General features: G+C 47.2%; 1 protein-coding gene across 5 annotated transcripts in view; it reads left to right on the top strand.

Annotated features, from left to right (window-relative positions):
* The window catches only part of CHD2 (chromodomain helicase DNA binding protein 2), a 54797-nt gene that overhangs the window by 2402 nt on the left and 38110 nt on the right, over positions 1 to 14285 (top strand). For all 5 annotated transcript variants that reach the window (XM_084214035.1, XM_084214034.1, XM_084214036.1 and 2 more), the window contains one exon: positions 11560 to 11767. In XM_084214035.1, coding sequence (XP_084070161.1) covers positions 11560 to 11767 — 208 coding nt within the window. The remainder of the gene's footprint in view (positions 1 to 11559; positions 11768 to 14285) is intronic.

Raw genomic sequence — 14285 nt, forward strand, 5'->3', positions numbered from 1 at the left:
TACTGTAAATGCTGCACACAAAATATTATGTAAAAAGTCACCATTTATAAAAATTATTTTTAAGATTATATAAATTTTTATGCTTTTTTGAAGTGGAGATTATCAACAAGAGCAGCAATAGACATAATTTGTTGAGGAAATTGAAAGTATTTTACCAGTGTTGGGAAGGAATAGGAGCTAAAATCTGAGCCATGTAGCAGGAGTCCCACAGGGGGTTTTGTCCTTAGGGGTATGAGATTTGCATAGCGTCTCGTGTGCTTTTGGGGTTTTCATTGAAAGGTTATTTATCATAATTGATCCATTTACATTTAACACCTGTTATGTGAGGTTACCCTTCTCCCCCTTCACATATTTTTTTTTTCTCTAAATTAACCTGCTGTGTGTGACACCAGCACACCTGAAGTGTGGGAACAATTGAGCACAGGATATTTGCAAGTGAACCCTGTTGAGCTTATTTGTGAGGTGTGAGTCAGCTCAATGTCATAAAATGGGCTTTACTTCCTGAGGTTGACCTGAAGTAGGGGAAATGATTTCTAGGAAGTAAAGCCACCACTTTGTTGTATTGTAACCCCGAAATGCATCGGTGTCTGCACTTCACATGCTGCTGAGACCAGCTTGGTATCCATGGAAGTACCTGAACATGGAAGCTGCCCAGTCCTGGTGGGAGCCCTGGGTGGTGGAGGAGGTGGATATGGCCAGACCCATTCACCTGGGCTGGAGAAGGGTGTTAGAGTGGAAGAAAGTACAGTTCTTGCACACCACTGTAGTGCCCTAACTGAGGAATTCTCTCCTCCTTTTCCATTTCTTAGGGAATACAAAGGCCTGTGCAGAATAAAACAAAAATTCCTGAGAATTGTTCAAAAGCAGATGATTTATTCTTGGAGAGAGAGATGGTGTTAACTCTTTACAGTTTGTAAGCTGAGGCTTGTATCCTGCCTCTCCAGGTGCCCAGCAACACCTGTCCTTTGTGCTTTGACAGTAAATCCAACTTGGAGCTGAGTGATTTCATGCAACTTTGCCCAAGGTAAAAGTTGCTCTGAGTCTGCTGCAGTTCCTGCTGACCCCACCTGTGTGCCTGAGATTTGCATAAGTAATTGAACACAATCTGCTGTATTTTCTAGCATCTTCTGTGCTGCATGTCTGAAAGGCAGGTAGTGTGGAGGTACACCGTCCATGGTCGGCCCTCATGGGAAGTGCAGAGGCCAGAGGCAGGCTGAGGCCCCCCTGAAGCCCAGGAGTGAGTTTTGCAGGGATAGCAAGTAACAGGCGTGGATACGTAGTTTTCCTTTCCCTTGGCCTGCGTCTGTTGCAGTTGCTTTCCCACCCGCCATGGGAACGGTTTGAGCTGCAGACCCTGCAAGGCTGGGCCGGCCCTTGTGTCTGTATCCAGCTCTGGGCTTCTCTAGCATTAAAACATCTTTTTCTGGGGGGAAAAACAGATTGCAGTGGGTTGGTTCCCAGGCCGTTTTCTGTGCAGAGCTGGAGCTCCGAGGTCTGAAATGGCGTGTTTTTGCTCAGCAGCCACCTCCCAGCGCAGGGCTTTGCGCAGCACAACACCCTCGCCTGACGTGGCAGCCATTTTATGGAGATGTCGGTGCACACGAACCAGCATTTGGCCGAGGGGGGGGAGAGGAGGGAAACGATCGCGTTAAGCACAAACTGCCCCCGGTGCGTGGCGCCGGGAGCAGGGGGCAGCCTGTTGTCACTGGGGCAGCGGCGGGGCCGGGGCAGGCGGCTGGGGCGGGCGGCGGCGGCCGGCGCTGTCACAAAATGGCTGTTCTTTGTGCCGCACTGCTCGGGCGCCGCGGGAAGCGGCCGCGGGGTTCAAAGGCCGCCCTGCGCCGGCCGCGCCGCCATTGGCTGCGCGCGCCGCGCGGGCCCCCGGGAGCGGAGCGGGCCCAGCGCGCCGGGAGCGGGCGGCTGCCGCTGCCTCCCCCCGCTTCCGCTCCTCTGCCGGGCGTGGGCTCGCTCTGCTTTCATTTTAAGGGGGTTTCATTTTAATACTGCTAGCTATTTTCAGCAGTCACTTGAAAAGAACCAGGGCTATTTTTTGCTGCGGATTTTTTCTTTTCTTTTCTTTTCTTTTTTTTTTTTTTTAACTTCAAAAGGAATTGTGGAATGCCATAGTATTCCCGGAACATCTGTCTTTTTTTTTCCCCTCTTTTTTTTTTTTTTTGTTGAGGAGAAGTACAGCTTTCATTATCCTTAAATCACCAAAATTCACTGTTTGGTTTCAGTGTGTATTTTGCAACTGATTTTCTTTCAGCTGAGTAGAAACATTGAACACATTTGTTAAAATGCCTCAAACTGTGGGTTTCAAGTTTTTATCGGGTGACGAATTATTTTTTAGCTGTTGCGGCCATGTGCATGTGCCGAGGCTTTCAGTTTCATTTGTACCGCTGCATTCTTCAACAATGATCTTTTTTCTCTCTCCCTTTTTAAGCTTTAACCCTTTGTGAAACTGTCCAGAGCCTTTTTTGAAAAGGAAAAATGCTTGATCAGTGCAGGACACAAAAGGAATAATGTGCAAGGAATTCATATGAATCATGATGTAATCTGTGCGCAGCACAAAGGAGATTGTTCTTGTTTTGCTTTGTTACTTCTGTTTCGCATTACCCTCGTGAAGGAAGTGTCTCATCTAATTACGCATGCAGAATCCTGAGGCTTTCAACTCCTCTGTTCCCTGTTTTGTGATTGCTGCCAGAGATGGATACAGTATATACAGAGCTATAAAAAGAGCTCACCAAATGCAAGAAGCTACATTTAGCTGTAGTTCATTGTCTTCTGGATTGTTCTTTTTTTTTTAGTTAAACATCTTAAGCTAATTCATCAAATTGCATAGATTTTCTAAAATGCATGACTTTTGCTGAATAAAAATTGGAAAATAGGAATAAAGAGCTCACCTGGGTAATTGTGTAACCCAGTTTCTGTGTCACAGCCTGTGCTGGGGTTGGGGCGCTGCCATGGCTAGGTGCACGTGTGTGCAGGCATGTTCCCAACTCCAGGAGTGCCTCCAGCCAAGGGCTCAGATCGCAGACTGGAGCCTGTTCCCCTTTCTGTCGGGTTGATGTTTCACCTGCCGCACTCTGAGGGCAACAGTTGCCCTTATCTGCACCTTCCCCCACTTCCTCCAGCGCTGGAGCCAGCTGTGGCTCGGTGCTGGCGTTTCTGAGAACGCGGATCCCGGCAGTGCCTTGGGAGCAGCGCTGGGGCTGCCATAACCACATTTCTGTGTTCAAACAAACACTTCCACTGGCAGCTTTGACAGGGCTTGGAAGGAGGGCCAGGAAGGCCCCAGTGTTTCATTTCCATCTCCCTAACTCGGTATAGGGATAAACCAATTCCTGTCTTTGTTTGCATGTTTCACCCCTCAGAAAGTTGGTCATAGCACTAGCAGGTTACTGAGCTGCCAGACTTGTCTCTGAGGAGTTTTTATACTGGGACATCTCTTGATTCAGGTTTATCAATGCTGGTGTTGGGGAGCAGGTGAAGTACCTGAGACAGCAAGCAGGAGTCTAGGGACTGATCTGAAGCTTCCGATGCCATGGACTGGCTGCTTTTGAACTCGAGACAGCCCAAGTAAACCTGCTTTGGGTGGGTTTGGCAGCTTACATTGTCATTGCATCTCCTGGTACATAACCTGGAGGTGAGTGCATCCACTCCCATCTTGTTTCAGGTTGCACACGATGGTCCCAGCAGGAATTGCAAAGTTAAACTAGGCTGCTAAGTTCTGGAGATGGAAAAGGCTTCTAAATCTCTCCTTGCCCCTAGCTGAAATCCAGCTCAGGAAGGAGCTGATAATGGCTGGAGAAAGCTTCTGTTCTGCTTTATCTCTCCTCTCCTTCAAGGAAAATAAATACAAACAGCAGAGCACTGGGGGAGGGGAAGGCCTGGATTACCATAATTAGATAGAAGCAGCCTTCCAGCAAAGGATGTGCTGTTCTACTGACATGGTGTCTTACATCAATCTTTCTGGTGTGCTTTTATTAATAGACATGTGCTGAAATGCCACGTGAAGATGCTCTTTCAGTAGGTGCTGGTGTGTATGTAAAGCCCGCTTTCACATCCTGTAGAAGAGACTTGAAATGAAAAAAAAAAAGCCCAGAGAGAAAGTTTACCCCTAGTGACTTGCAGTGAAGCTTTTGTAAGTCTGTCACACTGTTAATGCCTCATTTTCTTAGAGCAGGGAGTATCTTTTGGATATGAGCCAAATGTTGCTGATTTTTTCCAATGTTCAGCAGCTCATTTTACATTACAGCTTGTGTAGCACTGCTGCTAAATTATCATTTTCAATCTTCACCATCCTTTCACTTTCCTTTTTACCTGTGGGCTGAGATAACCTATTCTGTACTACATGTGCTTTTCTTACCTTGACTGATAAGGGTTAAAAATTAAAGTTTTTAATAGTGATCTCAGATTCCTTTCTGGTATTGTGCTGGAAATGCTGGCATGGCGTTTCATCTTGGCAGGGCCCAGTTCAGTGTGTCTGCCAAGCTCCACAGACGGGATGGGATGCTTAACACTTCGTTGCTCACCAACCTTTACCCCAGCCATGAACAAGGGTGTTGCAATGTCAAGAATCCACTGACTCCAGAACACCCAACTCCTTAGGAAAAAGCGACTCCTTAGGAAAAAGCCGTGTTGCAACTATTTGTGGTTCTTGCAAGTGTTATTGTTAGGTATAGATGACTTAACAGAATTGCTAATACGTTAATTATAGGAGACGTTTGCATCTCTCTCATGGGGAGGAATCTCTGTACTTCACTCCAGAGTTGTCACCAGTTGAGATTTGAATGCCACGTGCTATCTGTAAAACTTTAGGCTTACATCTCTGTTAAAAACAGCTTTTAAGAGTCACTTGGAATAACTCCGTCAGGCCAGATCAGGCTCCTTTATTCTGAACTGCAGGTTACCTGGAACCATAAAGGAATTTCTGCACCATCATGTTCCTGTTAATGGGGTTTGGGTCCTAAATTTCCATATACAGTCCATGTCTTTAATCTGAGAGGTTTTAAGGGCAGTTTACAAATGTTAAGGGAGAAAAAGCACCCCTTTTTCAGTACTAATTGTGTGTGCACACTCCAGCCCCCCTCGTGCATCCACATGTCCTTCGCTAATGGGATGCACCCAGTGTACAGAGCCCCTTTGTGCTGCCTCTGAGCCTCAGCCTGGCTGTCCCCGGCGGGACATGGCAGCAGTGGCTGGAGCGGGAAGGGCGGAGGCACAGGGACAGCCCTGCCCGCTGTCTGAGGAAGGGGTGAAGCCCCGGACTCCTGCTCCTCTCCTTGGCTGGGGCTGAGGAGGAGCTGGGAGCTGCCAGGAGCCAGCCGGGCTCCGCCCGCTGATGTGGGATGTGGAGCCCGGAAATGCTTCGGAAATGCTTGGCTGCCTCCCGGGGAGGGAGGGATGGGCCCTTTCAAACCCTGAGAACTGCAATTGTTCTCCCCTTTCTGTGCAGGGAAAGGGAAGGATGCTGCCTTGGAAATTATCAATGGTGCTCCTTAATCAACCAGACAGGTTTTGACTCCTTTTGTCCCTCTGCTGTTTTTTTTTCTTTTTTCCTCTGTCCCCACTAAACATCCCAAGCATTTTCAGCCTCTGGCTTAAAGATCAGAGGGCGAGGGCGAGAGAGCCAGCTCTCCCCATCATGAATGAATTGCTCTTTTTGCTTGCTTATGCAAACACAACATAGTGTCTTCCTAGTGGAAGAAAAAACCCCACCAGCTTTTGGAAAGTCTGTATCATTCAGGATAGCCCAATGTGCTTTGCTGAGCTGCAGCAGAGCAGTGAGGGATATATTTAGCTCTGCCTTTGGCAGCTGGGAGTCCTGTGCTGGGGTAAGTAGCAGTGGCCAGAATAGCCTGGAAGTTTGCAGACACAGTTGGATTCTCCATGAGAACTTTCACATGCCTGTTTATGGGGAAAAAAATGTTGCTGATCATAAAATGAAGTTAGGGAAATATTTTTATGCTGCTTTGAAGAATTTGTGGTAATCTGGAAGGGCCAGCCCTATCACCGTGAGAGTTTGTTGTGCCCTTTAAAGCTGGCCCAGATTTGCACAAATCATATTTTGAGTATTCAAAGTTGTTTGAGACTCACTCCTAAACAGTATGAGGAGCCTGGTTGTGTTTAGAGTATTCTAGTTTAAGTTCTTGCTCGAAGATCAATGTGTAAAAGTATCATGCATGTATGGAGAGTAGAGGAGCAGGAGTATTTTTTTTCCCTTCCCTTCCCCCATTTCTTCTTTTTCCTGCAGGAAAATAAACTGGGAAAAGCTCTTTCACCAATGACCCTTCTCAAGGCTTCTCACTCAGAAGATCTTTGCCTTGGAAGACAAACAAGCAACAATCACTTTTTAGCAGATTTTCAGAATAAAATCAAGGGAACTGAAAAGGCTAGGAATGCATTTATTTATGATCAGTGTCACAATCTGTCCTTTGCTTGGCTCTCTGGCACACTCCATGTGCTGTGTCTGTATGGCCTTGTCTATGATTACTGTGGAATTTGCTCAGTCCTCTGTGCTACCCGAATTATCTTCTCTTTATCTAGTGATCTATAACTAGAACCTATCTTGTGTTCCTCTCCCTGGCTTGTTTAGCCTAAAGGTTAAATTTAGTTTAGTGCCTTTTTACAGCTACCCTGTGACTTGAGTGCACGTATCAACATAGATGGTGCTTGTTTGTATTTGCAATATATGTAGCTATTTCATATATGTTTATATAGAAACATAAAATGGTTTGGGTTGGAAGGGACCTCAAAGATCATCTCATTCCAACCTCCCTGCCATAGGCAGCGACACCTTCCCCATGCCAGGCTGCTCAGAGCCCCATCCAACCAGTCTCAAATGCTTCCAGGGAATGGGGCATTCACAACCTGTCTGGGCAACCTGCTCCAGTGCCTCAGCAAGCTCACATAAGGAATTTTTTCCTAATATTTAATCTAAACCTACTTCCTTTCAGTTTGAAGCCATTCCCCTGTGTCCTGTCACTACGTGCGCTTGTAAATAGTTTCTCTTCATAATAGGGAACACCACATTTATAGATCAGATATTCAGAGGAATTGTTTAACAGCAGCCAGTCCTCATCTCAGTCGATGTGTTTGCCCTTTCTGTGGTTTGTCACTGTGCTTGTGTGTCCCACAGTTTGTACAGGTCCCTTTAGGAAGACAGACCTGTTTAAATAGTTTTAAGTTGGTGGCCTGCACTGGCCTTGCTGCTCCGTGCTTTGGAGTAAATCTCAGGTTGGTGCTGCTGGTGGATGGGAGTGGCAGCTGGCAGCCTGAGCTGAAGAGCTGTGGGGGCCCAGGAGCCCCTCTCAGGTAGAGTTGGCTCTGCCAGACACCCTTCAGCTCTTCCAACCCTGGCCTGCTCACCCCCTTCTCAAAATCTAAGAGATTGGAGAAGACCCCTGAGATCACTGAGTCCAAGCTATTGTTGCATTGTCCACTCTGCAACTCACCTGCAGTGCCAAGTGCAGTTTATTTCCACTGTTACTGTAAAGGCTTGGTCCTGCCTGGGCTTAAGCTGGCAGTGACCTGCTGTTTCTCTGGGCTGTCCAGATGTGTTATCAGGAGCCCAGGGGGGGTCCAGCCAGTGCTGGGAACATGGGCTGCAGGGGGAGCAGGGATGGGATTGGGGAGGGGCTGTGTCCCAGCCACCTGCCCAGGGCATTCTGGTGCCAGTGAGCTGCTGATGTGCACTGGGTGTCACTTACCCACAGCGCTCCTGACGCTGTGGCCAGCAACGCACAGGAGTTCAATATAACGGTTCCTGCTGTCATCCAGCCCCTGATCTTATCCAGCCATGAGATAATCTGCCAAGGTCCTCCTCCAGCCTTCACAGGGTGGTTTTGCTGGTGCCGAATCCCTGCAGAGCTTGCGAAGCCCAGTGGAATGTTGCTGTTGGGATTCAAGCTTGTTTAGATTCAAAACATTCACAACAGTTCTTAAAGCTGGGAGGAGCTTGGCTTGTGGGAGGGTGTTGGGTTATTAATCCTCCTTTATTCCCCTGTCTGAATTCAAGTTCTGTCCCTCAAAAGCCACATTTTAAACACTGGGGCAGAATGGTCCCAGTTAGAGCCATTCCTCAGTCAGTTCTTGGTTTCACAAATGCATATTGGGGTCATTTTTTCAGCTGTCTCACACCTCTTGGAAGCAGATCTACTGTTTGCTCTTACTGAGAACTTCTAAAATGATTTGCTGTTTGCAAAGATGATTCCCTATAAAAGGAAGTCATATGTGAAATATTAAATGCAAAGTCTGGAGGCTTCAGGCATGTGGTAATTGCCTTTTAAACTCAGATGCCTCAGTGTAAAGGGTCTTATCGCTGCCTTGCAGCTACTTATTTCTTGGAAGGATCATGTTCTTCTTGGTAAGGAATGATTTAGATTTGCTCCCCTTGAAGTCAGGAGCAGGCTCTTAATTAAACCAGACTTACAGCCTTAAGTATTTCTTAGAAACCAGAGGAATGTATTTGGCTGAGTCTACAATCTCAACTTTTTTTAGGAGTTTCTTACTTCAAAGAAATTATCAATGGTCCATCTTTTGCTTTCTTTTCATGTTCATGGGTGTTTTTGGAGGAGGGTGGTCTGGCTGAATTGTGATTTTTGTGACAAATAATTCTAGCTTATTTCTCACTTTTAGTTTAATTGGAAGTAGGTCTTGTTTGGATGCTAACTCAGGGGTATTAAACCAGGACAAATTCCAGAAATAACTTCTGAAAAGAGGACTTAGGTCTCTAGGTATATACAGTGTTAGGCCTGATGTGACATCTAATGTTGCTAATACATTATATTCTGTTGGCAGGTAGAAATGCTTCCTGATTGTCCCAGTGACAGTTAGAAAGGATTCTTTTATGAAAACAGGCCTTTCAGTTATTTTTTTTATCTGATCAACATAGAAAAGAAGATAAACACATATTTCGCCTCAATAACAGGTTGTTCCTTAATAAAAAAAAATAAATTATTTGCAACAGCCTTCAAAAGGACATAACCACTTCTCATCTGTGTTTCTTTCCTTAGTAGGGATGCAGGTGTGCAGGCAAATATCTGCACACACAGATGTGTATGCCACCAGAGAAGTCTCCCTCTTTTCAGATGACACAGTTCACAGCCTGAAAAAAAGAATTACAGTGTTCAGACAATGTTGTGGATAAAGCATATGAATTATGGCTCTTGATGTGCAGAGAGCCTGTGTCCCTGTGTCCTTGAAATAAAGCTTAAGGCTTTGAGGAACAAAGAGCTCCAGAGCGGGAGGAGGACACTAATTACTGTTCTGCCTCTAAAACAAATACTGTCAGAGCTGTCTGGCCTCAGTCTTGCCTGGGCTGTTAAAATTCCTTCCAGCTATTGCTCAGAAATCTGATTGAAGGAAAAACTGTCTTTCTCTTCTGTGTGTCCCTGTGGGACACAGGACACCAACATGCCTCAAGCAGAGCCTGATGTTGCCACTTACGTTGTGACAGCAGAGGTTTGGATGCCTCCAGATCCTGTTCCTTTGTGGAGGCCCAGTGGGATGGTGTCCTGCTGAGCCCTGCCCATGGACACCATCCGTCCCCATGGCTGCTGGAGTGCCATTGCCAGAGCAGTGCGGCACCACCATGGGTGATGCGTGTGTGGCACCATCACAGCTCATGGCTGTGGCAGTGGAGGGCCGTGGCGGACAAGGGGGGCAGCTGCTGTAGAGCCTGCACAACAAGGGGTGTAGTGGGACACTGTGCCTTTAGTTCTCGTGGATAACCTCCACCCACGGACAGGGCCTGGGCAGCCAGGCATGGCCGTGCTTCAACCTGAATTTCCAGCCCTGCCTGAAAGACACAATGTGATAGCCCAGCTCCCTCAAACCCAGGCTGGGACAGTGAAACAGCAGCCACGGGTGATGGCTGCCCCCGCTCCTTGCGGAAGGGGCTCCTTTTGTGTTCCCTCAGGCTCGGAGGGTCGCGCTCCCCACGGTTCCCTTCCCCGGGGCAGTGCCAGGGGGCAGTGCCAGGGATCCGTGCCAGGGATCCGGCCCAGGGATCCGGCCCAGGGATCGGGCTCAGCCCCGCGGTCGCAAGATGGCGGCGGAGGGGCGGTCACGAAATGGCGGCGGCGGCGCCTGAGGGCGCGCGGGTGCTGCCCCCTGCCCGCCTGCCGGCCCACAGCCGCGGGCCGGGATTGTCCGGCCGGGAGCGGCCCGGGCCGCGGCTCCCTCCGGCCACCCCCACACGGGAACCCTGCGGCGTCGGACGGAAATGTACATGTCACATGCTGTCTTTGGGTTGGTGTTTGTTTGGGTTGTGTTTTGGTTTTTGTTTTTTTTTTTTTTGTTTTTTTTTTTTTTTTTTGGGAGGGGGGGTTAGATTTTTCTTTGTATTATCTCTCCCTTGAATCGTGAAATCAGAGCAAAGCTTTTCATGTATTTTGTCACTTTTGTACAAAAGTAGAAAAAAAAATTAAAAATCTGTTTAATCCCTCTGCAAAGTTTTTCTGACTCTTCTTTCGTAGTGTTCTACTTAAGTGAATATTTTAATATCACAAACACATCCGGCTGCCAGTGGAAAGCTGACTGGGGAAGCGGTGCTCCTTGTTCCAAAAGTTTGTGGCATCATCATTGTGTTCTTGTTTGTGGCGGCAGTGGGGTTTGAATGCTGCCTTGCCAGAGCACATGTGTTAAGGTGTCCTAAGATTTCAGTTTGGTTTTTTGGCTCTTAAAATAAAAAATATATATGTTGGGAGTGATTGGGCAAAGTTATTTGAATATTTTGCCCACCTAAAATAGTTTGGCCTCTCATTGTTTTGTTGAAGAGCCTTTATTTAAGGGGATACACTGGGTGTTAGCCCATTTTAATATAAAGATACAAAAAAAAAAAAAGAAAAAGGGGGTGAACTGCACCTACTTAGTGTTCTGCTCTCCCATTATTGGCTTGAGAAATGCACTCTGCACAGCACTGGTGTAATCCTTTGAAGAGGAGCTGCCCCAGCCACAAGCCCATATAAGCTTCTTTCTTCCCCCCGTTGCTGAATTAATTCTTTTTGCAAAAAACATTACATTTAGCATCATTCATGGTGTTATGGGTATAGTGGGTTTGATACTGGCCTCTTCCAGAAAGCAGATACCAGGTTTATTTTGAATCACTGGCCACACTAGGATGCAGTGGAGAGCTGTGCTGGAGCAACTGCTCATCTTTAATATAAAAGGATGGTCTGTGGATGCTGCAGCCCCCACTGTGCCTTACTCTGCCTCGCTCCAAGACATCCAGATCCTCCCAGGAGAACCTGTGCTGCTGGTACTGCTGATGCTTCTCCTCACCTACCACCACTGCTTTTGTTCTGGTGATGAGCAGGAGATCCTGGACAGGGATTTTTGGGGCTGCACTCTCACCTGTGTTCACTGCCAGTCCTGGGAAGGAATTGCCTCTGCTGCAGAATGCCGGTGTGGGGTGTACACACAGGGTCCACACTTGCATTCAGGCTTTTCCAGACCTGTTGTTGTGGCTCAGGATGTGTCTCAGGTTTGCTCCCTGCATATTTCACAGCTGTGTCAGTGCAGTTAAAATGTAACCTCTTCTTTCTCTACCATTAGTCACTCGGCATCCGAAGAAGCCTCTGGCTCTGACTCTGCAAGCCAGTCTGAAAGTGAGCAGGGCAGCGAGTCAAACAGCAGCTCCGAGTCCTCTGAGAGTCAGTCTGAATCCGAAAGTGAATCAACGGGTTCCAAATCCCAGCAGACCCCTCCTGAAACCAAAGAAAAACCAGCCTCTAAGAAGGAAAGGATAGCAGATGTTAAAAAGGTATTACCCCTGCTGCTCTGCACGGACACGTTACTCCTGTACCCACCACGGAAGGACCTCAGTGAAGCTGTGCCCAACTTCCTGACTACTTTGCACATGGACCAAACAGCCTCTGACCTCCAGTGTCCCCAGGGGCTGTTTGGTCTGTGTGCTGGAGCCCTGCTGCTGTCACCCTTGAGAGCAGGAGCTGCTGTGTTTGTAGAACAACCCCTGGGGCACCGAGTAGATGGTGACAGGGCTGACTGGTGTGAATGAGAGACAGGTGCCTGTCATCAGTACATAATTCTGTCATTTCATCCTCTCCCTCTGTCTTTCCATTCCTCTATCCTGTCTCTCCTCAGAAGCAGTAAATCTTCCCCACGCGATAAATACTCAGGAAGAAGGTTTGAAGTTTGCCTAGGGTTTGAAGTTTGAACCACTTTGGTTTTCTTTACATCACTCTCCCTTTCCATAAAGCATAGGAAAAACAAAACAAGAAAAGAACTTCCATTATTTATTAAGTCCAGAACAGAACAGTGCTTCTTTGTTGTTTTTTTTTTTTTCCCTGCACCTTCCCAACTCCTCCCTAGGAATACCCCTCAGATAGTCAGGTTTTCACTTCATTTGCTGTCCAGCAGGAAAGGGGATTGTGGGTGTTACTGCTCCTGGTATCCCTCTGCACACCCCAGGGCAGAAGCTGCACCTCAGATACCTGCTTTACCTGAGGGATGGAGGCACCTGTCTAACACAGGGCAGTGTGAGGTGAGAAAGAGGAGCCCAAATACCATTTGGAGACAGGAACTCCATGAACTGAGTTCACTTGGAAGGAGAAAATTCTGGTTAGGTCAGCTTGTTTGTTTGTTTGTGGTGTGTAACCGTCCTGTTGTTCTTAGCCATGGGTTGCACTGGGCACAGCTTGTTCCTGAGAGTGTGTTTTATGGAGAAAGGTGCTGTATGCATAAAGGATAAGGAGGAAGGACTGTGCTTCCAGCCTGTGCTCCCCATGGACCTGCCAGTAAGAAGTAAAGGATTTTGTTACCACCTTCTCCCTCCCACAAAGCTCCAGGCTGCTGGCTTAATCCTCCAGTGTTTGGACTGGCAAGGGAGGATGAGTTTATAAGGCAGTTGTGGTAACACCATATTAAAATCTGTGGTTTATTGTTGATAAGTGGGCACCAAAGGAAGTCTTCTCTCCCTCTGAAGGATTCTAAGAGCATGTCCCTAACTATCAATGTTAACATTATCCTGTGAGGAAGTGCATCCATACACAGGGTGATAATTAGCACGGGTGAAACATGAAAAGGTCAGGACACCCTCTAATAAGAAAGCCTCTCCCTTCCTTAATTTCTCTGTTAATGGGTGTCTTCCTTAGCTAGGTCTAACCTAAGCATGTTGATACATCTTCCCCTTGAATAACCAATGCAATTAATTATTATATTATTGTTTATTTGGTATTTGTCTAGATACACCCATGAAGGCGAGGTTAATCTGTGTTAGGTGCTATTAAGTTTTGTCATAGAAGTTGCTCACACATTCAAAACCCATGCCATTTAATAGATGAAAAGACAAGTTCTTCAAATGGTTTGGGGAGGGAGCATTAAATTTGAGGGTTTGTTCTCCTTTAACAGAGGCAGAAGAATTGCTGGGCTGCAGCCTCGTATCTATCACACTGCATCCCATCACTGCTGCGTCTGGCAGCGTAGTTTGATTTCCTTTTCCTGCCAGTGGCATGCAGAGATATTTGAGGATTGGAGAGAGAGAGCATCAGAAGGAAATGAATCGATGTAGAGCTCTAAGAGCACTAAGAGCTCTGCTGAAGGAGAGAGGATTGCTGGTGTAGGAATTTGAGGGGCCTGGTGGTGGTTTGTGTCTGCCCTGTAACTCTCGTGTCCTGTGTCACCAACACAGCTCTGCCTTTATCCCCCTCAGGGCATCCATTTTTGTGTCCCCTTCTCCTGCCCATCCACAAGAACCATTGCATGCTCCTATACACAGTGTATTGAACTGGTGAGGGCCTCCTTGTACAGCAAAGAGCACAACCATTGCCAGCAGTCACCTCTGCACATCCATGTGTCCTGCACTGCCAAACCACATTCCCATCAGTGCATTCAGGAGAGGAACCAGTGGCCACTGCCCTGCCTTGCCAAGTGACAGGGTATCTTGCTCCATTTTCCATCCAGACTCGGCCACAAAATTGGCCTTTGAAGCTGCAGCTGGCCATGTCTACAGGCAGCTGGTGGGGCTTTCCACCAGGACAGGAATTGTGCTGGAAGCTGTTAGTGACAGAGAATGGCCCTGTGAAGTTGGTAGGTCTGTTCATTCCACGTCCAAGGTGTTGCCTCCATTCCTTTGGCACCAGTGCTGCAGAGGGCTGGTTACCTCAACACTCTGTCCTTCAGTCTGAGGGAGCTGGAGAGTGATTTGTGCCTCAGTGGAAAGTTGACCACTGTAAAGATAACACTGAGATAAACACATGCTGCTTTAGAAAGGTGTCAAATATCCCAAAAGAATAATAATATTTTTCAGCCAGTTTTTATAA

This window comes from Fringilla coelebs, assembly GCF_963513975.1.
Source record: "Fringilla coelebs genome assembly, chromosome: 12".
In the NCBI taxonomy this organism is placed as follows: Eukaryota; Metazoa; Chordata; class Aves; order Passeriformes; family Fringillidae; genus Fringilla; species Fringilla coelebs.